At 44.1% G+C, this 27069-nt stretch overlaps 1 protein-coding gene across 5 annotated transcripts in view; it reads right to left on the bottom strand.

Annotated features, from left to right (window-relative positions):
* The window catches only part of ETV6 (ETS variant transcription factor 6), a 140030-nt gene extending 113336 nt beyond the window's left edge, over positions 1 to 26694 (bottom strand). For 2 of the 5 annotated variants that reach the window (XM_013300757.3, XM_013300758.3), the window contains exon 1: positions 26165 to 26694. In XM_013300757.3, coding sequence (XP_013156211.1) covers positions 26165 to 26197 — 33 coding nt within the window. In that variant the 5' untranslated portion in view covers positions 26198 to 26694. Of the gene's footprint in view, positions 1 to 7876; positions 7893 to 7965; positions 8054 to 25645; positions 25662 to 26164 lie in introns of those variants that run through there. The other 3 variants (XM_055807594.1, XM_055807593.1, XM_055807592.1) reach the window with 3 other exon arrangements.
* Between the last annotated feature and the right edge of the window lie 375 nt (positions 26695 to 27069).

Here is a 27069-nt window from a genome sequence, read left to right as displayed (position 1 = left end):
CTTTACCTCAGTATGTAGATGCCACTAAGAAAATAGCTTTGGATACAGGGAAAATTTGGTTCAGGAAACCATGACAGACCCCAGGACCAGTGGGAGGTAAATTCTACCAAGACAGGATTTTCAACTTCCCAGTTTCACCATTTAAAGAAAATGACAACTTTTTAAGTGCAAGTTTAAAATAAATTTAAAAAACTGATATCCAGAATACATTAAGGAAAAAAATTGCTAGAAATGGATTAGGCAGCAACTACAGAGGCAAAGGTGAGCGAATAAGAGCCTTTGTAGGCAGGTGGGGTGGAGGTGGAAGAGATAAATAATACTGTGATAAGTACTTGAGGCAGCACCTCTTCAGTCTGGATTAATTGCAGCCAGAACATCACGTCTAACCAGGTCATCAACTGGATTTCTCTGAGTCCAATCCAGTGACATGCTGATAAGCTTCCATATCTATTTTAATTGATGAGAGCTGAGGACACTCAACAGTTAAGGACAGAGCAGAGATCTGAAGATGGGAAGCAATACAGATAAATGGCTGATTTTCTGTTTGTGCTTAAGAAAATAGGTCCTTGTATTTACGGAAAAATGTGTTTCTTGTGAAACTAGATATAAAAACTTTTTTTTTATTATTACAAGGAAAATCTACCTAAAAAAAATAATCTTATCTTTGGACATTTTTCATGGGAAATGCCACTTAATACCAGTTCTATTTCTTTGTAATAAATATGCTACACACATGCAAGAACATGCATCACATTCTCATCCAATTAATTAAAAAAAACCAAAAACACTAACCAGTCTCCTCCTGCAAACTCCGTATTTGTGCATGAATTTATGTACTACACAGAAAGAGACTGAGTAAATCTCACTTTAACTTTTTTTGTTGCTGTTAGTTAAACTCCTTTATTTCTGAAGTACATGCTTTAAAGTTAATATATCATCATGTAAGTGAATTTCTAAAAACCACCTTGTTAAATGTGTGGAATTAACACTGTATGTGCATATGTGTAACATATTAGCCAGTACTTACAATTAATAGAGCTGTTAGAATGTTACAGGAACAGCTAAACAGACAAGAGTAATGTAGCAGCTTTGAAAATGAGCTTAAAATGCTTAGGCCTACAGGTCTTCTTGTTAGACCCATGGGTTCAGGCACCAAACATGGAAACAAAAATCTCAGCCATGGAGTCTGCTTCAAGTCCATTCACAGGATCCATACACACACTGCAAAAAGAGTTAATTTATTGAGTGTTTTGCTTCATCTGTACTAGTACAAAAAGGCAATGATAAAGCTTTTCCTCCAGATTGCTTATCAACATCTCCATAAATCGGGCTCCCATCAAAATGTGAGAGTGGGTAGGTTTGCTCAGGGATCTCAAGGGTAGCACACTTCCAATGCTTTGAACTGCCTGGGTAATAACCCACATTTCCCTTGTGCTCATCCCTAAACAAAGGGCAACACTTGTGCCCTCTGACTAGTGTGGGGCCAAAATCCTGTCATCAGATCTGTGTAGGTGGGTATCTGCACATATAGAGAGTCCTGCTGAAGTCATAGGCACAGAGGTCCACCTACACGGATCTGATTGCAGGATCAGGAGTTTGGCTGGAGTCTAAAGTAAGGGCTTGTCTACACTTGGGTTTAGGGGGGTTGTATGTTTTGTTTTGTCTTAGAATAACTAGGGTAACTACAGCTCAGCAGAAATTCACAGCAGACAGGTTGTGCTGATGTAAAAAGGGATTCACATTACTGCCTTTCACCTCTGTTTAAAACAACTTGCCTACAGAAAGCAATCAAGTAGCACAGCTATTGTAGATGAAGCCACTGCCCAATTTTTATTCTGGAGTAGCTTCCCAAATAGAGACAATGCTGGAATCAAAGTATTTTTGTTCCAGAATGATTATGCTGCCAGTAATGTAAGCAATCTACTCCGTGGTAACTCAGCTGCAACAGGATAGCCATTGTAGAAGAACCAAGATGGTTATACACCCCCATACCCACACCCAGTAGACTAGGCCATAAGGAATACAGGACAGATCTGCATGCCAGCTAAAAAACAGTGGGAGTCTTCCCAATGACTTCAGTGGGCTTTGGCTGAGGCACTGTATAAAGGAAATTGCCTAATTTCTGTGTATTTTTTAAAAGGATTCTAAAAAAAAAAAATCATATAAAACTGAGCTGCAAGGCTTCAGGCATTCAAACACGTGAGTAATCCCACCAAATCCAGTGGGACCCATGTGCATTTGTAAAACTGTTCTTGGTGTGTGAAGACTACATCTATACATCAAGAGCAGACACAGCAAATCATTAACCCCTAACTTTCTCACTGACAGGCGGTCCAAGAGAAAGTCTCAAAGTATGTTCAACCATGATACATACCTTGCTTTAATCCACCATCCTCTTCTTTAACTTGAGCAATATGAAATTAGTAGTGTGAATTAAGGACATCAAAGTGACAAGCACTGCAATCAATTTCTTCCAAACAACAACAACAACAAAAAAATCACTTCAAACATTTTGTCTTTCCTTAGGGATTTATTCTGTGGCTGCTTAAGTTTAAGCATCAGTGATATTTTTTTTTTAAGGATAAAATCTTTCCATCTAAAAATTCTAACCAGATGTGGATTTCAGACTTCCAAATTTGGGAATGTTCAGATCAAGAGCTGTTGTTTTAGTCTTTTAGCTATGATCATCACTGTAAACATAAAAGTTTTCAATTATTTCACCCTCAAACCATCAAGATGCTAAACCTATATTTGGCCAAAACTAAGTGCAGGTCCAGAATCTCTGTAGATGTTTGCAAGACCCAAGCCTAAATCACAAAATCTTAGATCACACAAGTTTTGCACAATTCTGCTAATCTGGTTGCAAAAGTTTAGCAAAATCTCATGGATGGCAATTACCTGGGTGAGCTAAAGACATTTCAGTACTGTTATATATGCCCCCCCCCCCGAGTTTGCATCACAAATTGCAAGTTTCTAAGAGGGGGGGAGTATGTTCCTTTTTCTTCAGCTAAGCTCTGTTAGTGGCTAATTATGACCTTCTAAGATGCTGCAGAGATGAGCAAACCCTTTCTGAACCATCAGTTCCGTCTGCCCTATGCATCTCCCAAAACGAAAGAGGAAAATGAGAAAACATTCCATGTATTATGGCTTTAGCTTTCTAATAACCATTTAATACACTTTAATAAATCATTTAACCATTTAATAAATCACTATGTAGATGTTATTTAAATAATTCTTCTGGCTATGGAATTAGATTTTAACCCAGTGCTACCCAATTTGACAGTACCCTTATGGCAGTGACCAAGTCCTCTCCTCATTCTACGTATCAGTCTTCTCTTTCACCCATCTTTAGACACCAATTCACCCCCTTCCATCCTTCATAGAATTTGCTCCTCTATGTAAACTAAGTTGCCTGTGGAGTTTGAAACATGCAGATAAAACCAGCCCATCCTTGCTACAAGCTTGTGCTTGCCTTCTGTGGAACAAGATGCTTGAAGACTGCTGCACGCTGTACAGGCAGCAGCAAAGTTAAAGCCTCCCAGTGCTACAAAGTCATAGAGCAGCATCCATGTATCTCTCTCTCCCTCTCCCACCCTCCCCAACACAAAGGGGATACTGAGGCATAGATGAGAAGCTCACAGGGAGCTCAAGGACTCAACCATAAGAAAATCCAGCTGTCTGCAGGCCTGAACAAAAAATCCACTTCAGACTAACTCTTCAGAGAGCATACAGTAGTCTCTAATTTTAGAAAGTAACATTACTTAAAAGTAAATGTAACAGGCAACAGCACATATGCACATAACATTATGATGTATATAATATACATTGCACTTAATGTAGCATATAACAATTAGACAGGCAACATACATTTTGCTCCCAAATTTATGAGCTGGAATTTATGTCAGTGGCAATTAGTAATGGAAATTCCCATTGCTTCTAATCAGAATGGATTAAGTCCTGATGCTAAGATTGCAACACTCTGAAAAATCCTGGATCTATAGATGGAAAGAAACAAAAGTACACAAATTCCTGAGATATGATCCTGAAACTCATTCTCTCATAAAGAACCTCACTGAGAAAATCCAACCCAGGTGAAAGTTCCAAATCATATCCTTCCGAAATCAATGGCAAAGACCCCAAGATGATCAAAATGCCCAGAGGGATATACTGAACTGAGGCTGGCCTACAGAGACAAAAACCCAAAACAACAGTGTCTCATGTTATATATGAGAAGAACTCAAGCAGCAAATGGAGTTGTAACACTTTCTAGGCACAGTAATCCCACTACCCTCCAAACAGCTCCTGAGTTGAGATCCTGGAAAAGGTAATTTTCTTGGCAACAATAAATTGCTGCTCTTACAAAAGCTAGGTTGGTTGTCAAACTCTGGAGTTCATTAAAGCAGCTTCCAACGCTGACCTAAGTCTGCCTCTTGGCATAATCATGAAACATTTTATGCCAGGACAATTGCGAAGACTGAAGCTCTCTTTGAAGACAGGCAAGCGGATGTATTGGAACAGTCATTGTACTGGAACAGTCATTGCTCATTTGGTTTGGGGTTTCTTTTTGGTTTAGGTTGTTATTTTTTTTAAACAGAGGCACTACATTGCTTAAGTGCTCAATGCATGACTAATGGGGCCAGTACACTGCTGCATGGAAGTGTTTCCTTGGCAACCCTGCTGCCTGTGTGACTGCTCTGAGCCCACCTGGAGGTTTAGGAGTTTCTTTTCCCATCATTTCTATCCAAAAAACAACTGTCAGGCCAAGTTTGTGTCCATCTCCTGCAACTCAACTGGTAACACTTCCTTACTGTAAAGATGACTCTTTGCTCCATCTCCTGCATCCTTAATGTTAGCACAGGTTCTTCAGGCCAGATGCTGACATCCTTTACACCAGCTCTCTACTGACTGGCAGCTTGGCCAATAAGCTAATGGGTTGGCATAAGTGGGAATGGCCCTGCCACTTGGGTTCAGTAAGCAGTACTGTTCCTGCTGCTCTGAAAAGAGGGAACGGTAAGGGAGCTATTGCCATACTTATCATTAAGCATGTGCTTAAATGTGTTGTTGAACAAGCACCTAAAGTACCAGGCTAGAACAAAACAGGTTGCTATTTCTATTTTGGGATGGCAGATGTTAAATAAGCTGTTCCCTTTTCACCATTGCTCCCCTCTACCTCAGTTTCCCCATTAGAAAAACAGAGGAAATTACACTGATTTGCTTTATAAAGCCCTTGGAAACAGTAACTGAATCATGAAACAAAAGTTTCCCCAAGGACCTAAGGCCTGGTTACCACCCCCTACAGGCTTTAGGCAAGGAGTTCAATCCTTCTCAGGACAGACCTTATAGGAGCTGGAGGAAGGATCCAAGCACCAATGGACCAGTATCTAGCATGAACCATATACATTACAGATCTGCAATAGGAGAATACCCAGCTATCTTGTCTCTCCTCCCAGGGGCAGTGCATGTCACAAGATGTGATCCAAGTTGTTCCTCACACCGCCTCCATAATTTTTACAAGGGCTGCACGTACACTGCAGACACACGCAGACCTACGATGTCCATCAGGTCTGACTAACATAGCTGTGCCATCACAAGTGCATACTGAGGACCCAACCATACTGGTAAAACTGTATTCATGCTGGAAGAATTTGTTTCACTAGTGGACAGTGGTGATTTTTACAGCACTAACACTTTGCTACACGGCCACATTTATCCTCAGATTGCTCTGTCAATACGCTCTGTCTGCTATTCTTGTCTGTGTAAAGCACTGATATAGCTTCAAAAGATTTCCTTTCCCTGGCTCCCACACTTTCAGGAAGCTGTTTGAGGCTCTCAACCTCTCATTTTCTAATCTGCTATTCCTATACACACATACACACACAGAGCCCTCAGCAACTGCTTCAAACCACAGATGGCCAAAAATCCACCACAACCAAAGGACTGTGGGAGTCAGGGGGGGTACACAAAAACATGCAACAGCACTACTTCAGATGTAAGTGGTGAGTAAGACCCAGTTCCAAGAAGCGCAGAGCGAGGTGCATTTGTACTCACCACAAAGTGGCTACAAGTGCAAGTTAAATTTCTCAGGGGTCCCCCAGGGAAAAAAAAAAACTCTTCCAGGAACCTATCCCCCTGATCTTTCTCAAGGCATTTAAGAACCCAAAGTTCTCCACAGGGATGCCCCGCAGGTGAGGGAAGATGCTCAGAGGCAGTTCCCTCCCCCAGCATTTCAACCACCTTTTCATGAAGCTTCTGAGTGAAGCTCAAATTGGCACCTAACTTCCAAAGGAAACCTCATCGCACCAGTAAAACATGCAGGAACAATCTTTGGGAGTAATGGGAGAGGAAAGAAAGTGACCTGTGAAGATTTGGAGACTATTATTTACAGGGCTGAAAACAACCTCCCACACACATACACACACACCTTTCCTTGTCTGCTGTACTGGTCCTGAGTAAAAACTGCACAATAGCATTGCTTGAGCTGATCTAATGCAAGAATGGATCCAAAGTTAAGAAAGCCCAGCAGGGGCAGCTCCAAAATTCTCTGTCCCATTGCTCAAATAACCTAAGAGGAACGTAGATTCTGTAAAAACAGCTGCTGCAGCTTGGAAAGTGCCTGTTCTCAAGCAAAGTGGTAAACTTTGACCATTTCAGCCAAAAAAAAAAAAAGAAAAGGAAGGAAGGAATCCCTGGGTGCTGACTGTTGGGTCAGAGCTGCTGTCCCTTAACTGAGCTGAGAGTCCACACTACCAGTGACACAGCAGCACTGGCAGGACTTATTGCAGAGAAACAGGGGGGGCAGTGGGCAGCTATTCATCAGGATTAGTGTAGAAGCTACATTTCTAAATCAAGAATTTCCATTCTTATGTAATTCATTTCCACCAAAAAAAAAATTATCTCACTTTCAGATATTTAGGAGTGTTCTCTGGTAATTACAATATTCCAAGAGTTAATGGCTATCTATGCATAGGGAAGTGTTCTAGCTAAGGCTCCTTTCCTTTTTTAATTTAAACAAAACAAAAAAATGTTCAGCTTGGGACCTCTTCACAGTCTGATATCAGTCCATGCTGAACAGGTCTACAGTACTACTAGTCTACCTTGGTACTTAAGATACCTTTGTATGGTGCAAAATGTTTGGTGAGGGGTGGTAGCAGAAAGAGGAAATCAGATCTCTGAGATGGGACAAGAGACAAAAGCAAGACAGCCAAGCACTTTAAATAAATCTGAAAGGGATTTAACAACAAATAGAGATTTCTTTCAATCACAGCACACACACGGAACTGAAAATAAAATAATAACCAGATGAATGGAAGACAGGTGGATAGCAGTCAACCGAACTAACGAAGTAGATCCTGCACCAATTTCATATTTGTCAGAGACGTTCTGAATTATTTTTGTTTGTTTGTTTTACTGTTTGTAGTGGTGGAACTACAAACCCTTCCTCAGTATGTAGCCCAGTTAGCTATCCAACTTGCAGGCAGCGCAGAGGCTCGGGAGGAAAAGATGCCTCCATCTGATGCACTGAGACAGGGCAGTGGAAAGCAGTCTTGTATCACAGACAGCAAGCATCCCTGCCTCCTTTCTCTCCCATCAGCGGTGCACACACATCAAAGACAGATGACTCATCCAAGCAAGGTCAGCCTTAAAATCTGTTGAGCCTCAAGTTGCAAAGTCTTGAGTGGGTACAGGGGAAGAGACAGGTAATCAGACAGCAAGCCACCTCTTGCAGCTGCAGAGAAGCAACAGCATGAATGTTACCCTCTGTCTGGGAGCAAGAACAGTCAGTGAGTTGCCTCCCTCTCTGACCAGGCTGCCCTGTCAGGCAGAGACATCATGCAGCCTCAAGAGATACAGAGTCTGCACAGCTTCACGCACTCACCAGTGCTACTTGAGACAGGACATGGGATATGGCCAGGTATCTGGGTGGGCGGGTCATGAACAAAAACATCTGGGGGGTTTGTCACCTGCCTGTCATGCAGGTGTCAGATAAGATGTAACACACTGGTTAAAGAGATGCAACGGACTCCATTCATGGCTTCTTAACAGTCCCTCTGGCCTGGAAAAAAAAAAAAAAAAGTGCTACTTCTTACCATCATTTTCCTATTTTTGTTGCTGTTGTTGTCATCATCTGCTAATCAGAAGTTATTATTATAAAACATGTTGTCTGTGTTCTGAGGGAAAAGGTGTTGTTTCAGTCAACTTCCTCAAGCTGAGTCAGGAAAAAACAAAAGAATAGAGTTCTGAAATGCTGAATCATTCTGCTTCATATGAGAATACCTCAAAATAAAAAATAATAGTAATTTAAAACCCAAAAACAAACAGACAAAAACCCCCTGACCTTGCTGTTAACAAATCCGTAGGAAACTCACCAGGGTTTGTTGGTGGGGGTTTTTTAAACTGAAGACATCATTTTTCCCTCATGTTTGAACTTTCAGAAAATGAATTAAAAGTAGTGATGTTACCCACATGACAAAAATCTGTTTCTTGACTAGCTTTCATTATGGCCAGTGCCACTGACTAATAATGAGTTTTCCTTTATTGATTATCTCTTGCTCAGTTATATCACTATAGGCTTCAGCCAAATCCTCTTGAACTCAGTGGAGCATAGAGATCAGGTCCAATAAAACACAATTCTCTTACAATCTCTGGTAAATGGTTGGGTCTTGAAGAGTGACTTCTTTCCCCCTTTAGCTGGAAAAGTTTCTTTAGTTTTTCAAGTAACTTTGGAGGAGGGAGAATTTTTCAGGTCTTCACCATGACCTGAACCATTTCACTAAAATCTACCCAAATTGCCAACATTGGGGTAATACCAAACTGATAGCTCAGCAGTTCTAAACTGTGCAGATTTTAATATTCATTTTCATTAAATTTTAAGTTGATTATCCTAGACATGGTTCAAACCTCCTTTTATGCATCAACCAACACAGTGGCATCTTTAGGAGTTATTCAGATAGAATTCAAAACAGACCAAAAAAAAAAGCGAACTATCCAAAAATCATACCCTGGTACTGTTAAACCCTGGGTCCTACTGCCAATAATTCTGCAATATTAATCATACCAGCAAGTGGTTAGGGCAAGATCATTATTAATTATTTGTATTACAGAGGCACAAGCAGTTTCCACCAGTGATCTGACTCAGTTTTACTAGGCATTAATGCTTTACAGAAAGGCAATCACATCAACAGACTTCAAGGTCACAGAGAATGCAGTGACAGAGCAGGGACTGCACGAAAGCCTCCTGCATCTCCATACAGGACCTTTAACCCAAGCCTATCCTCCTGGTCCAGGATAATGACTATATGTACCAGGTTGGTATATTTTTATAACAGTGTCGCAAGGCCAGCATAAAAGAGATAAGAAAAATAAAGATCTATGGCCCAGTTTTCTCTAGAAAGGATGCCACAAATACCTTTCACACCAAATCCAATACAGGGCATATATAGCAAGTTACCCGGAAAGCTGCAGTGCATGTGGCTTATAGAGAGCTAGCACTTATGGACTGAACATATCACTTCTGTGTTTGCATGTTTCAAGGACGCAATTTTAATAGATAATTGAAACTCTGAAATGACCTCTAGATTAGGCACATGGGACAAACTTCCTCCCCTGACCCAGAGAGGCTTCATGCTTTGCTGCATGGTTAAACAGGTCCAGACCGTCTGTCAGCATCAGTGGTACAGAACAGCATAAATTTGCAATGAAAGTGAGGGGGTTGGCATTCAGTGTTCTCAGTCTATCTCTGAAAACTCAGTATGTGCAAGTGCCTGCATTTATTAAAGTAGCCTTCTCCTACAATTAAACCTAAACATTACAGCCAAGGTGTGTTCAAAAGGGCAAAGCAAGTCATAGCACGGTTGGAAGTCCACAGATGACAACAGCGGGGCCTCACGCTGATACCAGAAGGCTCATTCATACCTCCAGGCAACAGCTCTACCCTTCACACTAGAAGAGCAAACCGTGCTGTTTCAGACCCTAGGTGTCTGCTGGCATAAGAAAAGGAGGGATGGCTTTTCAGCACAAGAACCACAATGTTTTTCTTCCTGTATCAGTGACCACTTTTCCTGTAGCTACTCTATCTAGCCTAAAGGGACAGTTCTAGTAAAGAAAGCAGGCATGAATCTTTAAAAGCTTTAGTTCTGATGTCAGGTAACAAAGATCTGGCCAAAGCTTTATTGTGAGTTTCATCGATGCTTTAATCCCAGATCAACTGGCACCGCCAGTGAAAAAACATGCCCTGCCCTCCTCGTGTTCCCAGCTGCTATTTCCCACCTCCACACCATGCTCTGCCTTGCACTAGCACAAGCTGTCCATTTTAATCCAGATCTGCTGCCCTATCAAGCACATGTCTGCCCTAACATTTGTGCCAGGCCACAGGAGGTGGGGAAGGGGAAGGGTGGGACAAGATCTTTCAGGGTGCTACCACCTTATCCTGAATTAAGAATCTCATCAAGCTACTTCAGCAAAATAACAATAGTGCGCCTGCGTAGTGCCTTTAAAGAATGGTTAAAAACCTATGGAAAAAAAAACAGCTTCAAGTCAGCCCAGAGTTGGATATGGGCAAATAATCCTTCAGAGACACTGCCAGAGGCAGGGAAGGACAGCATGATAGCATTGGACAGCTACACCACAGAAGAATTCAGGAACTAGCAGGCTCAACATAGGATGAAAACCCAGAACTCCTGCTCAAGCCACAATTTTCACTAGCCTCAACCACTGTATCTAGAGCAGGACTCTTCTTCATATCATGCTTAAAGAGCCTCACCTCTTACGATGCCAAACCCCACTGTACTTCAAAAGAAAATACGTTATGACATAGCCTGACAATATAGTCCACAATCTCCTGCGTGCTCTTTACAGTAAAAAATAGAGCAGAGTTTAGGGAGAATACCCTTACCCTGTGAAAAGGGAAATGACAGAGCATACAAGTAAGAGGCCAATAGGAGGAGGCTAGACACTAGTTAGCCATGGGAAAAACAAACATCTAAGCACAAATTACTTGTGCCTGGAAAAATGCTTGGTGTTCAGGGCTTTTTAATGAGCCCACAGCCAGAATAATTAACAATGGACAACAGCGAGACCTGAGATTGAGAAATGGAGGGAAGGAAGTTAACGACCTGGCCACACGAGCAGCCTGCTACTTTTGCTCACTGGGATCTATGTGCTGCCTTTTCATTTTAGGCAGATGCTATGCAAGCCAGCAGCAAGGGGAAATCAGACAGGCTAAGATTATCCTTTCATCTGACACACTGTTAAAAAATCAAAGTTAAAGTACTTTCCATTAACGGTCTAAATCACTCCAAGTTTACCACTGTACTGCCATATAGATTATCAAACCCTCGCCTTTTTTTCCACTGGAAGGACAAGATCAGATAGAATACTGCTGCTTTCTAAAACCAAGCATATCATTTAGCTCCTGTTTCAAGTGACTTGAAGAACAAACAGACTTTGCAATCTCCAAGGGCTGTGTTTTCCCAGTAGCCTTGTCACCCCTACTTTTAAGGACTGCGGCTTCAAACATGTGAAAGGCAAGGTAAAATTTGAGGTACAAACCTGAAGGAAAACACAGCATGGTGACTGCATGAACAAATAGGCTATCCATTTGGAGATGGGGGAAAATCAAGCCCGGCTTCATCAGCCTAAAATGAGGGCTGCATTCAAGAGCGCATTGTTAACTGTTCATTTGTCCACAGATGGCATACCACCACCCATTCCTGTAGCACCATGAAGCCTGAGTGGTAAATTCAGGAATTAAGCAGTTGAGTGCAAACAGCTAGGATATCAGTAAGTAAGAAATTAAAGATGACCTACAAAACCTGGGCAAATAATACACTCCTTGGTCACAACATCGTATTACTGCTGTGCTTGCAGTAGGAAAGTGCATGTCCAGGCTCTGCTTGTGGTACATGGACATATTTTAATTCACTTTTGCATGGAATGATAAAATTAACTTCCTTGTGTTTAACACTGGGAAAACAGAATTCCTTCAGCTCTCAGCGTCTTTTGGGAATTTCTGCTCCTCTTTTACTGTGTTGGTAGTGGGTATATCTTCAGACATTCAGGCTCTATAGTCAGCACTTGGAAACAGCTAAGGAAGAGCGTGCCCCCAGAGGGACAGACAATCCAAGCTGGTGTAGTAGGACAGGACCTCAGGAAGCAGTTAAAAGTGACCATCAGACATCAGAACTAAGTTCAGCCTAAAGACAGGCAAGTACACACCACATGACAGCAAGCTCCTATGGTTTCTGCCTACTGTAGGACACCATTCTAGATGTAGGGCTTGGTAAAGGACACACAAGCATTTGCAAGTGGGTTTTTTTAATTCCCTTTTAGCCAGCTCATCTTTCTAGTTCTAATGGGTCACTAAATGCAATAGCACAGGACAAGCATGGTTTGAGAAATAGCTCAACTTGCACTGAAGGAAAACATTTGGTGTACACAGGGTCCCACAAGAAGGTCCTGTCTGTCAGCTTACTCATTTCTTAATCGTTTTGTGTAGAAAAATGAAGCCTAGGCTCCCAGTAAACAACACTTCCTCTTCAATTTTCTCAGCTATTAGGAACTTGAAAAGAAGAGTCAGGGATTGAAAGGCAAAGAGATTGAACTATCAAATCAAGATAGTCACTCCAAAGCAGGTTTCAGGCATGCTGATGGAATAAATTAATGGAAGTGCTGGAATTGTCCTTGTACTGTATAACACCTGTTCATCAGCCACAGTCATGCAGTTACGTGTTTGTGCCATCCAAACAAATGCATCCTTGCCTTGCAAGGAACTGTGTTCATTTGTCTCTTATCAGCCATCAGAAAAGGTGTGGCTGACACAGCACGTAGCATTTGAATTATCTCAGAATTTAATTGTTTTTTCCACCCTCTGTCAGCCAAATCTTGGGAAAAACCTAGAGAAATAAAATAGGTCAGGGCACTTTATGCCAATAAATGGCGTCACAGCCTAAGAGGAGAGTCAAGGACAGGAAAATCCCCAAGAATTTTTCCAAACACAATTCACAATTCACTTCATAACCTGAAGAACATTGACTGCGTGAATTTCAGATGGTCTGGTTACCTCTGCTGAGGAAACATCCCAACAAGATCAAGAAACAGAGCAGAAGGCCTGATTCACACGAGAGGTTTTCTCAACTGTTTTTTTTCCACTTGTCAGAGGCATCTGTACAGAGTCCAGCACCAAAGTATGAAAGCCCTAAATGAAAATGGAAAAACACAGTAGTTCTGGTCAGCCCAAAGGTCTGCCTAAGCTAGTACCACATCTCCAGCCCCACCCAGCAGGAAATGCGCAGAGTAGGAGCACAAGGAATAAACTCTGCCTTGCACGCTCCACCAGCAATCCACAGGTTAAGGGCTTTCGGACCCAAGGCCAGCAGCTGTATCTTTACAGTCAATGGTCCCAAACGAATCCATCTAGCATGAACTGTCTTTTGAAACTAATTGTCTGTTTAGCCCTACATTACCACTCCTGGCAGTAAGTTTGGTAACCTCACTGTATGTCCTGTCAAAACGTACTTCCCCTTGTTTAAAACTGCCACACGCTTTCATCTAATCTTTGCTGCTCCCATATGAGGAGATACAACCCTTCCCAATTCAGCTTCTCCCTGTCTCTGCCTCTCATGACCTTCTAAAGCAAATTTTTAGTATTTCCACAGGAGTCTGCAATGGGCCTACCTGCTTGCAGTTGCTGCCATGGCACTCATTTTTAATTCCTTCACTCTCAATCCCACCCTACTTCCCTGGCTCCTGTTTTCCTTCCCCCACTAACCTCCAGTCCCATAGCTTAGAGTAGGTGTACAGAAATAGAGATACCAGATCTGTTTGGTCCAAAGAGCTCCCTATCTACATAGGTGTGGAGAGCCACCCCACGTCAAAGCTTGCATCTTGCAGCAGTGCTGAACATCTTTAGATTTTTGTGTGTAAATGGCTGTGAAGGTGGATGGGCTGCGAGCAGTCTACTCTTGGAACTTTGGTTGACATGAAGACTGAAGCTCCAACTCTATTTTCAAAGTATATGTAATTATGTTATTTCCAGAAGCACAGCTACCAACCAAGCCATTAATTTTTGCAAGCCAGGAATTCGAACAGTGGGCAAAAAAATTTTTGCTGACCAAAGCTGTTCAGGCTGGCTCTGCTTCTCAGGTGTCACACAGAAAGCAACCCAAAAATGGAACCTCCTCCATCCCCAACAGTTATCATTCTAATCACCTCCACTAATTAATTCCCTTAATTCATTTTGGGATTTGTTGTGGGTTTTTTCTCTTTAGAAGATGAAAAACTAAATATACCTGTTCTCACTGTAATGCTTAAATTTAAACACGCTCTAAATCTAAGCCTTACTCCAGGCCAGCTGCTCAGTGTCCTTTGCATGCAAATCATTGAATGAGCTATCTGTGTCTTCAGTCCACAGCTTTCACACTTTCTGTGCCAACTACCTGCTGACAACCTGGGTCTACCTATGTTTATTTTCCAATTGAGGTGAAGAAAGTGATAGAACTTCAGTTTTTGTTTGGGGGAGGGTTTTTTCCTCTCTTTCAACAAAAAAGGGGGTCAAGGCCCATACAGCTGAATGAGTATTTTGGATATGACAGAGTGCTCTACACATCACTGATGAAAAATGGACAGGGACTTAAACTCAAGTCTAGACCGAAGGGAACCAGCCTTCTCTTCCATCAGTATTTAAGTTCACCTTATAACTGGACTAGCTGAAGTTATGGTGACGTAATTCTTCACCTTCTAGGGACACACAGTAGGACCACAAGGTTCTCACTCCAGCAAGCAGGAAGGGCAAGTGTGAGTGATGGGACAGGCCAGCCTAAGCACAGTATCATCTGCTAAGCAAATAGTGAGAGAGCATCGCAGGTAGGCAGCAAAGGGCCCAAGGAGACCACTTTTGGAGAGCAAAGCATTATTTTGCTGCAGCTATAGGTACCAAGAGACTACATGAAGCTGCTACACTCCCCATCTGTGAAGCAGGGCTATCCTAGTTCCCTGCCTCCCAGGGAGCTGTAACAACAAACCTATTAAAACATTGAGCTAATAGAGACTTTTGAGTATCTTAGAAAGCATACAGACACCTCTATTAAAGGACACAAGTTAAAACCTGTTTTTTCAGAGCCCTTCCTTTCCAGGAGCACTAGTACATTAAGTGTTTTGGTTTCATTTGGAACCAGGAGGCTTGTTCTGGATCTACAGCAGCTTCCCCTCTTGTTTGCAAAGCCAAACCTTCACGCTAAACTGGAGAAATACCCCTCATGTCAGCTGATTTTCCATAGCTCCAGCCCTCCATGGCTAAAGATGGGTCTCACCACTAAAGATAAATCCCAAGTACAAAATTTTGTGCCAAAGCGTAAAAGGAAGTCCTACCACTCCAATGAGTGGAACACACTATTATACACCTAGAGCCTCAGCCTGCCAAAGAGCCAAGCCCACTTTTGGCAACAGATACAGAGAGACTATTTTCTTCTTTCAGTTTAGTCAATTAGTTTATTACAATGACTAGTTTACCCAAAGTTGGGAAATACTTTGGAGTTGCAGAAACAGGAAGCTTGTTTTCTTCCTCCAGTCAACAAATAAAAATGAGGGGTGAGGGAGCAAAATCTACTAATATTAGATCAGCATGACAAGAAACTATCAATGCAATTAAAAAATATCATATTTCATTTAATAAAAAGGTTGTTATTTATTAAGTAATATTACCCCAAAATGTACCAGATATTTCCTTTTCATTTACAGTTATAAAATTTTTTTAAGAAGTACTTCTAATGCTCAGGGTTTTGATGGGGAAGACTCCACATGCAATTGCATTTCACTGCAAAGCCAAGTGCAGTCTATCATAAACAGCATATAAAATAAAAAAAAAATGAAATCAATCATCCAGCAAATAAAAGTAACTTGTTGTTTTCCAAAATAAAAACCTAACTAAATCCATATAAGGCTATCCAATTACTTAAATAGATACTTGTGGACATCATATAGATTAGCAGAAAGGAGAACTAAATTTAGATTAAAGGCCATATTTAGTTGCACATCAGTATGTTTTAATGGTTATCCAACACTCAATCACTCTCTCTTTAGGAAAAATAAAAAGTACATATGCAAAACAATATCGGAATTGATTTTGTACATCCATTCTTCTGTTTGCCATTAAAAAGAAAATAAATAAGTCAAAACCAAAGCATGATGCAAGGTCTGTACAAATGACAGCATTTCTTAGCGAGTGAGACCCTTCAGTGACCGCTTGCAACATTTGGCCAGGCAGTGAAAGCAGCAACTCTTATACCTGTGGCTGCAAGCTCTGGTTGGGACACCATTTATCACATGTGAAAAAGAGTTAATGCTGCAGGAACACATTTCACATGGGTGATAATGGGAACTGGGAGACCTTTGGAAAAGCATAGGTCAACCCACATTTGGCTTCTGGAAGCAAACAATGTCTCTTCCCCATAACCAAAAAACTTCCCTTTTTCAAATGCTGCTCTGTAATTCCTCTTCCATGTGTTCCCTGAAGGTTTTCCCCTTTCATTTGAATCTGGGTAATTAAAGCAACAAAGCCAATCTCTTGCTAGTTCTAGCAATCCAGACTTCACAAATCTCTCTGAATCACAGACACAAATTCTTCCTTAGCTCTCTTCCCACTTACAATTAACCAGTGTTCTTGAAATTAAGACTGCTGGGGCTGAGACTTAGGAAACAATCCGGAGGAGACTAATAAGCACTTGAGACCAGCCTTCCAGGGTGCAAAATTTTAAATTGAAGCATCTGAATGCCTATACATCATCAGAGCAAGTCTATCTTGCCTGGGATCTTGTTCCCAAAAGACAAGAAGTCTCTGTTTCAGGAAAGGCTTAACAGACAGAAAAAGCAATCTTTCCCCCGTGTCATTATAGGATTTTCCCCCCCACCCCCATACAGGCTGCTAGATTTAATATCTTCCCCATATTCTTCTACCCTCTTTTTTAAATCTGTTTGTACTTTTAGCCTCCACAGCATCCTGCAGCAGTGAGTTCCATAATTTAACACAGATGGAAGTAATACTTGCTTCAGTCTTGCTGTCTGGCAATTATATTGCCTGCTCTAGTTTGGTACTATCAGAAATAACTGTTCCCCATACTATACTACTGTGTGATTTTATAGATTTCTGTTATACTTCCCTCAGCAGTCTCCTTTCTGAGCCAGAGTCCTCAGCAATCTAGCTTCTCTTCCTATGGAAGTTTCCCCAAACAACTTCACAGGTCATTCCTGTATCTTTTTTGGTGCCACTACAAACCCTCCTAGTAGTCAGGAAAACACGCTATAATCAGAACTGATACACACCATTGATTCAAACTACAATATACAGATTTCTGTTTTACTCCCCACTCCTTTTCCACCAATTTTATTTGCCTATTTCACCCCAAACTGAAAACTGAGCTCAGTTTTCTCTTTCATTCACCAACCAAATCATTTCCCAAAACACGATTCCAGCTGCCAGAGCAGTTCTGGGAGGTCCATCAGCAAACAAGACCGAACAGGTGAAGGAGACCTCACTGTTTCTGTTAAGCAGAAGAGCCATGCAAAAGCCACAACCAAAACTACCAAGAGGAAAAAAAAAAAAATAAATACTGCGCTCTTTGCCCACTTCTCCAAGCCTGCAAAACTCTGCCACTGCCCATCAACACAGTTTAGTTGGCTGTGCTAATTGGCTGTGCATACACTATTAATTCACTCTTCTCTTTCCTTGAGGTTTAAAAGAAGTTGTAATTTGTCCCAGTTGGGAGGTAATAAAAGCCAGCGCACAGTCAGTCACGGATGGCTCTGATGACTCAGCTGGTGTGAGGTAGCTTGCTAAGACACCACTGCCTGTGTGCTTGAGCCCAGTGTTTACTGTGCAACATGCGATACATATCTCAGGCCACATGCCATGAAATATTTTACAGCCCATAACCTTCCTCCCCTGGAAGCCGCTCCCACAGTCTTCCCCAAGCCCTCTTCCAAAGAACCCATTTGCTCAAGCCATTTGACAGTGACAGAACCACTCAGGCTGCCAACCGAGAAATATTTTCTACATCCATCAGGACTCCTGCTCCTGCAACCTGGTGCCCTTCCTGGCACCCTGGGACTTAGGAACGAATGCATCCTCATCGCTCTGTGAAAACAATTCAGCCCTTCATTCCCTCAGCCCCAGGGAGATGGCAGGTCCGTCACCCCACAGTCACAGCACAGCCCCAGTCAGGCACCTGGCACCTACACGTGCCTATACCAGGCTGCCCAACCCAGCACAGCAGTGCTCTAAACCAGAGGGAGCTGGTCCTCTGGAACTGGGGTAAGGCTGCTGGCACCAGAGTCGCCACAGTAGAAAGACAGTGGCACAGGTGACAATGGCCCATCAGTGCCATGGGGGGTAGCCCAATTGCTCTGCAGGCTTCAAGTGTAGCTGGTCTTGCACAGTGGCAATATGCCCACTGGAAATATCCAAGCAGCTTCTCAGGGATGCGGAAAGGAAGACCCATCTGCCAGGGAAGATTTTTTCCAGTAGCCTCCAGTGATAACTGGAACCAACACCCTCATCCCAGAGCCTCTGGTTCCTTGCACCCTACCACCTCTCACTTCGATTCCTGGACAGGTTTGAAAAAGCTTGGCTTTGCTGTGTTTTAAAGCATAGGGCAGGTAGGAAGATGAGAACTCACTGTTCAAGAGGGAATATGGTGAAACAACAATCTCCAGTCCTGATCCACCCGAGAAAAAAAGGATTACTTCTGTCGTGAGAGGAATGCCAACACAGACCTCAGATGAGTTCCTAGAAAGTGGGAAGGAGCTCCCCAATATTTCTGTAATGCTGGGTTTGCTCCATTTGACCTCCAAGTACATCAGCAGAGCTTCACAGTGCTCCATCAATGATGGAAACCACTTTGATATGAAGTCTTTTTAAGGAAAAAAAGGGAGAGAAAAGGAAAACACAGTTTGCAGATATCAATGCCTTGTTGTGGCCCTACTAACTGGATAAATCTGTCTCTGGATTCTAGTACTACTATCTCTGGCACTTTTACTAAACATTTCATTTATCTGGTAGAACTCCAAGCTCTTGGATTTCCACAGAATCCTATACCATTTAGAAAACATTCCTAGTTTCTGTTAATAGATGTTTTGGAGGATCCCACTGAAGACATAATGGAAAAATCACTTCATCCATATTCTCTTGAAATTCAAACTACATAAAGAATCTCACTCTCTGCTGCTTTCCATCAGTTTTAAGGATATTCCTTACTGGATGCCAGCTGGTTTCCTCCACATTAAACTCTCAAGACTTTTCAAAACAAATAATTTCCCAGCTTGATCAGACCCTACCTGAGCTAGCTAGGAAAAAAAAACACAAAACAAACCAAAACATACCTACAAAGAAGCTAACACACACACCCCCCAAAAGAAAAAAAAAAAAACCACCACTACACAAAAAGAAAAAAATAAGAAAGAAAAAAAGAAAACACAGCAAGAAATCACCCGTTGTTCCTATTTTTAACCACAGTTATTTTTATTTTAAAATTAAACATCCAAATTCTGGATTTAATACTAGCCAGCTGTTAATAGTTTAACATGTAAAGCTCAGTTGTCACATTCAAAGTATTTTTGTGGAGTTGTACTAATACTTAACTCTTGCAGTCACACCCAGTGCTACTCCTGGCATTACACACATCTTTAAGGTGATTTACAATGCTATTTATTTCTATGTGCAAACATTCCACAGAACACCAACACAAACACCACAGTAAAAATCTCTTCTCTCTCTTTCATACTCATTTTCTGTTCAGACTGCCTTAACCAGGACAGTATTTATAAACTGTACAAGAACGACACTGAAGCAAAGAAACTGCATGTGGCCTAACAAGGAATAACCTTTGGAAAATCGTTTAGAGGAAGAATCACTTATAGCTTTCCTTAATTGCTATACCCAGTTCACTTTGGAGCTCAGTAGCATTATAGAAGAGAAGCAATAGCATCCATCAGTGAAAAATTTAACTACTTTCAAAATCCTTTATTTATCGCTGCTCCAGACATTGCATAAACAAGTTCAACTTCAGCTGGAGTTTTCTGCATTTATTTTCCTGCCAGCAGTGGCTTTTTTTTTTTTTTTTTTGAGGGGTGGTGGTGGTGGAATCAGTATAGTTTAGCCTTAAGTTCCATTTGTTACTGAAGTAGTAGATAAAGAGAGCAGCTGTCCTCTGTGCTCCAACAAAACATTGCCTGAAGACAACTCAGTGACACCAGAACCAATATGGTCTAAATCTGGCTTAGGCTGTAGACCTAAAAAAATAACCCATGATGGCAGGAATCAATTGCTGCAACTCTACAGATAAAGGCAGAGAAGTTTTGGTGGCCTGTCAGATCTCTGCTCAGCCTGAACCTGAGCATGTACCTGGGCTCAGTTTGGCTTCTTCACAACTGTCTAAAGGAACACCCCACCTGTGGGCTGTCCCGGGCAGCCTCCTTCCCTCAGGAGGCACAGGGACACATCGCGACCTAAAAATTAAGTGACAATGCCAGCAGCTGACCACCAACCACTGCCTTTGTGAGCAAGTCCCCCCTTGTCAGATGATGAAGGTGTATCTGATCTAGCAGAGAGTGATGCTCTCCTATCCCCACCAAAAAAAAAAAAAAAAAAAAAGGCAGCAAACCAAAAAACCATGTGGGACAACTGAGTGTGCAGCCTGCTCTGCATTCAGCTTCAGGGAGCCCTGGGAAGGGTGGCAGTCAGGGAAAGGCAGCAGGGATTGCTGTGGCAGCCACATCTGGCTGCCATCCCTGCCAGGTGCTCCTGCCCCGGGCCAGGAGTGGGATTGTGGCAGAACAGCTACACCTGCACCACGTGCCCACCCCTCCCAAAGCCGTGTTCAATGTGGGCTGTGGGCACAGAAACACCACCCTGCCTGTGTGTGGCTGACCCTGCCATCGGGACACAGGGGAGCCATATCTCGCTCTCTCCAGCTAGGTGGCCCCTACCAAAAAAAGCCAACAGCCAAACAACAATCACCCCCCATGCTCTCAAACACCATGTGAACTAAAAAGCCAGGAATGAATCAGATCACGCCGTCACTGATTTCTGTAATAAACACAATTTGTTCCCATGCTGTGTTACAAATACTAAGCCTCGCTACTGCCCTGCAGAGGTAAGTTCATTATTATTTTATGCCTGTTTCACAGATAGGAAAAGCAAAGGCCGAAGCCAACATTTTCAGAAGCACTGGCTTTTGAATTGCTGTCACTCAGGGGATGCCCAGCTGAAGGCAATGAACCACAAACACATGCAAAAAAACTCCCAAAGTAGCCAGTTTTTGGACTATAGGTCAGAACCACACTACTGGCCAAAAACACAGGTGCTTTACCTCTCCTTTCTCTCGGTAAGTAGGTTATTAGGAAAACTTTTGTCAGAAGACTTCAGAAGGCAAGCACTCAAGGACCAGATAACTTTTCTAAGAGGCAGAAACATCACTTCTGTGTTAACTGTACAAGACTTCACCTCCTACTTATCATCACTTCTATCAGCAGAGCACTGCTTAGCCACCTCCCTCCAAAAGGCACTTTGAGATGCAAGGTGCAATATACATGTAAATTACCATTAAAGTATCCTCTGTTTAATTGGGGCATTTCAGATTCAGACTGCTGTTTTAATGGGTTGCCTCCCAGGAAACTGACTTCACCTGTAATGACACAGTGAATACTAATGACCAGTGTTTAATTGGGACAGTGTTAGTAAAATTTTGCTTCAGAGGGATTCAATTTAGCTGGTGCCAAGGAGTTAAGTGATTAATCAGGTGTTAAATAGTGTGTACATCTAAACACTGGTCTTCCACCATTCAATCCTACACCCACCACACTTAATGAGAGTTTTGTCATTGACACTAAGAGAAGAAGGATCCTCCTCCTAGTACACAAGTTTGCTAATAAACATTAAGAAACACACTCTTCACTAACAGATACTCAGCCTTGGTTAAGGGTAACAGGAATTTGGCTGTGTGGTGCTGAACAGTCCCCCAGCATGGGAAGCCTTCGGTGGGAAAGAGCTCTTTGCAACAACAGCATCAATGAAGTATTGGGAGATATAAAGCCCTACTTAAAAACTGAGTAAATCTGGGGAAGCCAGTTAAGATTGAAAGCTCAAATGCTATGCTCATTCCTTGCCCTTCGGCTTATACGATCAGTCTTTTTCCTCTTCCTCTTTATAAAATGATTACAAAGTACATCCTTGAATCCAAAACAAGCACCAGCGAGACCAGTCCTTGAGCTACAGGGTTCTGTGCTGACTCCTGCAGTGCCCATGCAATCACAACGGCCACCATACAGTTCACTGCAAGAGAAAGCTCTCGCATCCGCCAGTGCAAGGCTGCATAAAATCTCCACTGGAGTCAGTTGTGCAGCCTGACTCACAGGAAGGCTCCATGACTTTCAGTGCTGTCCGTAGAAAGCTCTCTCAGCTCAAGCATCTGCCAGGCACACACAAGGGAGCCTGGCCTTGGAGAAGCCCTGGTCTGTGAGGTTTGCAGCAGCTGATCCTCCACCACCACCACCACCATATTCCCAGGTTTAGTTCCCCCACAGCTCCACACTTGTGCCAGCACAATTGTTTGTATGGTTGCATGGTAAACCAGACTAAGCAACTGAAAGTGCCAGATTTATAAAAAGGAAAATAAACAAACTGCAACGTTCATAACTATTTGCCCACTGAATTTTGAGCCTCCATATGACACCAGGGCAATATTCTCAAGGTATTCTAATTTCAAGAAAAAAACCAGGGAGATCCTCACAATCAGAAGGCTTCAGGTGAGGTTTTAGAAAGGGAACTCATCACCACACGGACCTTAATTAATCACAGAAATCATCACCTGTGTTTAAACTGCTAGTCCTGTCTCCCTTTGAGCTTCTGCTCTCCTGTAAGCTTTTGCCAAGATGTTTACACTCTTCCTGTGCCTCATTTCTCCCACCTGGAGGAGGAGAGGTAAGGCCTGAAGAATCACTTGCCAATACTGTAACAAATGCCAGCATTGTGGCAGTACTTACAGAAATATGATCAGCTAACTACTATGGCTCAGAATCAGAAGAACAGGTTTACTACCAACATAGACATCCCAACAGCTGGGACAAAAAAATGTCGAAATATGACAACCACACCAGACGTCCATTCCCAGACCATCCTGGAGCCAAGGCCCTCAGGCCCTCTCAGGCTGGAGCCCATCACAAGCCTGAAACCTATCGGTTCACACAGAGAACACATTGATGTCCTAAGCTGTAGCAAACTCTGAGGGTCCAGCCTTCATTCTCCTCTCTCAAGATCTTGTTTTCTAAAACCCAGCAATGACTTCTCTCTGCAGCTTTAGAGTCTTTACGCACACACTTAACTTCCTTGCCACAACAGCACAGTTGGGAGTTACCGGGTCTGCTTGCCATCAGCCAGGCAAGCACACACCCAAACGTTGGCAAGATCAGGAAATTAGGATTATCTTTCTCCTCTCTCAGAGAAAGAGTTAATGTAAGTAAGCACACATACTTGCCGCAAAACAAACACATATCAATATATAATTGCACATACATACCGATAAGTACTTGACATGAACCAAGACATTGCTGCAAGTTTATATTGATTACCAGTAGTTTAAATATATACCAAAACTTCAACCTCTTCACAGTTTTCCTGAATCTTATTCGAGTGTTTCTCTAACAAGGTGAGGTAGGGAGACTGTGCACTGAGCAGCTCAGGCATAAACAAAGCACTAGCCTTCACTCCCTCCACTGAAGCTTTCCATGGTTCATCACCTCAGTTGCTGTGGCACTTACTGCATGCACCCTTGCCCCGTATTGGAGGAGGAAAAAAAAAATAACACAAAAATACATCCACCAGCACCACTGCTTCCAGTTCACAGGCTCCTAATGGAACTCTGCAATACCCTCACAGCACAATACTTGGCTACTTTTCAGAATAACACAGCAGCTTTGCAGCAAGTTGGAGTACAGTGTAGAGAGAGCTTGCTCCTCTGCCTCAACCTCACACTCCACGCTGTGAACCAGACTGGCACACTGAAGAAATAATCAGTCGTACTTGCATGATCACACTACCGTTTAAACAACTCCTCTTAAAATGCAGCTGCTGATTGCAACCACCTTTAACTTTGCCTAGTTGAAACAAGTGTCCAAAAACCAATGGTAGTTAGAAAAACTGAAAAGAAAGTTACCCAGAATGGTTTGACTGGTGAAGAAACAATAGCATTTGAAATTCACATTTCTGTCTGAAAATATGTACTTTCTATTTTTGAAACTATTAAAATAATCATCAACAGCGAAGCCAATTAACAGTAGTTTCTGTCCTCCAACAAAGATAACTGCAAGCGTCAGCATGTAAACAAACTACACATTAAAAAATAAAAATAAATTCAGACCATGATGTTTGTAATTGGTCAGTTAAAAAAAAATAGTTTCCCATTATCTGTCTAAATGTAATGGAAATTTGGCATTTAATCATTTCAAGACTCAAACAGAAGTTTGCTTGTCTCTCCTGCTATATAGCTGCTCCCTTACAGTAATGATTCCATAACATACCTTAGTGAGGTTAGGTAAGGACCAGTTTTACTGTTCCTGAAATCAACTGTAGTGCTGTTGCTGACTTCAGTAAGAGCAGAAGTAAGCCTCATATTTTCAAAATGACATGTTGAAAACAAGGAAACACAACTCATATGACTCTACTTTTTCGTGACATTCGTGTTGTTCTGTTCAGAGAACACATCCTAACTTTCCACACTAGCAATAACAGTAGTTGTATTTCATTTTATATATATTTATAGAGATCTGCTTAGTTCTAATTGTACACTTTTTGCCTGCATTAGCATTTTGCCGTGCTGTAATGCACATACAATATCCCATTATCCAGTTTGGCCATCTGTGTTATGAAAAGTCAAACTAGACTTTCTAAGCCAGGAGACTTCACGGGACACAAGCCTGATCGCATTTAACATGGCAGGAGAAAATGCACCCCGAAGTTTCCAGATTATGGTCGCACTGTATAGAAGGCAAGACTCACACCATGAACATACACACACATACATGGGACAAGCAAACAAAAAAGCGTCATACTTCTAAGCTGAATAAGTGTTTATTCCAGGCTCTTCCCCCTAGAGAGAGTCTGGAAGTCACCTTTTCCTTCCAGGCAGGGAGAGACAACCGCTAAAGCACTCCTACTTGGCCAGAGTTAGTCTAAGCAGAAGGGAGATTCCTGGCTGGCAACAAAGTAAATCAACCCCTGAAGAAAACTCACGATTCAACAAAGCCGAGAGGTGAGGGAAGGAGAGAAGAAAGCACTGCTTCTAGCAGGCTGCTAGATAGGAAGGGTCTAGACAAAAAAGGAAACTCAATTTTGTTTCCATTGTCTCAGCTTCACGCTGCCTCCACTTAAGATGAGAAACGTGACAGGGCAACCCCTTCTGCAACAGGCCGAGCCACAGAGAAATGCATCCCCCAGGCCCTGGCAGCGCAGCACCGCGCTACGCAGCCCGGGCTCCCCTACCTGCTGACAGGCAAGCGATGCCAGTAAACGGCAGCGGCTAAAAATAAATCATAAGAATATGGAGATATACATATATATATAAAAAAAAAAAGTCAACAATAAGAAGAAAGCCCCACAACGCACTGCTGGTGGAAGCAGCGGCGGCCGCATCTCCCCGACGGCAGGAAACTTTCTGTGAAGTTGCTGGCGAAGGACCGCGCACAGCCCGGCGGGCGGCCAGGCCGGGCCGGGCCGGGCCGGTCTCCGGGGCGCCGTGTGAGCACCGGGCGAGCCGCCGGCTCCTGCCGCCAACAGCCACGCCGCGAAGCCCCGGCCGTGGCGGCTTTGCGGTGCGTGTCGCCCGGGGCAGGCGCACGGCGCTGACAACCGACCGGAGCCGCGTCCCGGCGGCCGCCTCCCGCCTCCCCCCGCCCGCGCCGGCTCCGCGCTCCTGCTTGTCACGGCCGGGGGCTGCGCGCCCCGCAAGCGTAGTGCGACCCCCGACCCCCGTGGTGCCGCCCTTCACGCGGAGATGGGGGAAGAGGAAGAAACAGTTATTTTCACCCAAATAACCCTGGGCAAAGCACAGCGCCCGCCGCCCCGAGGCGCCGGCGGGCGCGTCCCGCGGTGACAGGGGCCGGGCAGGCAGGGTCGGGGCTTTACCTTGATGCAACACTGAGCAGGAGCCTCAGACATCTCTCAGGAGGGACGCGGCGGAGGCGGACAGGAAGTTCTCGGGCTTTCCCCACTTTCCGCTCCTCTCCCGGCCCGGCGGCACGGCCCGACTCGGCCCGTCCCCTCAAGGGGAAGTTGGTGCCGCCACCATCGCCTAGGCGGCGGGCGCGGCGCGGCCCGCGAAGCTGCCCGGGGGAGGCGCCCCCGCCGCCCGAGTCCCCTCCTCAGCGCCGCCGCCGCCGCTCCTCCGAGGGCGCGCGATCGCTCCCACACGCCGCCCCCCCCCCCGCTCCCGCCCCCCCCGCGCGCGCCTGTGGCTCTGTGCGTGTGTTCGCGCGCGTGTGACGGCGCGCGCTCTGCCCGCGCGAGCCCGCCTGCGAGCCGGTGCGCGCGCGCGCGGCACAGGGAGCGGGGGGAGGCGGCGCGGGGGGAGGGGCGGGGGTGCCGGCGCGAGGCGGCGGGAGGGGCGAGCGCCTCCGGCGCGGCCCCGCTGCCCGCCGGTGTTTTCCTTCCTGGAAGAGAGAAACCGAAAGGCGGCGGGGCCGGGCCGGGCCTGGCCGGGCGTTGCGCCCCGCCCCGCGCCGCTCATTGATCCGGAGTTTCGGGGCCGAAACTGACGTGGGTTCCCGGCACCCCGCGCCGCCCCTTAAAGGGGCCGCGCCGCAGCAGCTGCCCGCCGGCACCAACGGCCGTCGCCGCCTCGCCTGCGCGCGCGCGCGCGCCCCCCCCCCCCCCCCCCCGCCTCCGCGGCCGGGCCGGGAGTGCGGCGAGCTGCCGGCGCCCTCGGGTGCCGGGGCGGGCCGCGCACGGCGGAGGGAGGCTGGCGGGGCGCAGCCGGGTCGCTTCGCCTTGTTCAGTGTCACTTGACTTCGCGGGGTGCCGGGGCGGGGTCG

The sequence above is a fragment of the Falco peregrinus genome, chromosome 6 (assembly GCF_023634155.1).
Source record: "Falco peregrinus isolate bFalPer1 chromosome 6, bFalPer1.pri, whole genome shotgun sequence".
In the NCBI taxonomy this organism is placed as follows: Eukaryota; Metazoa; Chordata; class Aves; order Falconiformes; family Falconidae; genus Falco; species Falco peregrinus.
The sequence above is the reverse complement of the archived record's forward strand: the minus strand, read 5'-3'. Positions and strand labels throughout refer to the sequence as shown.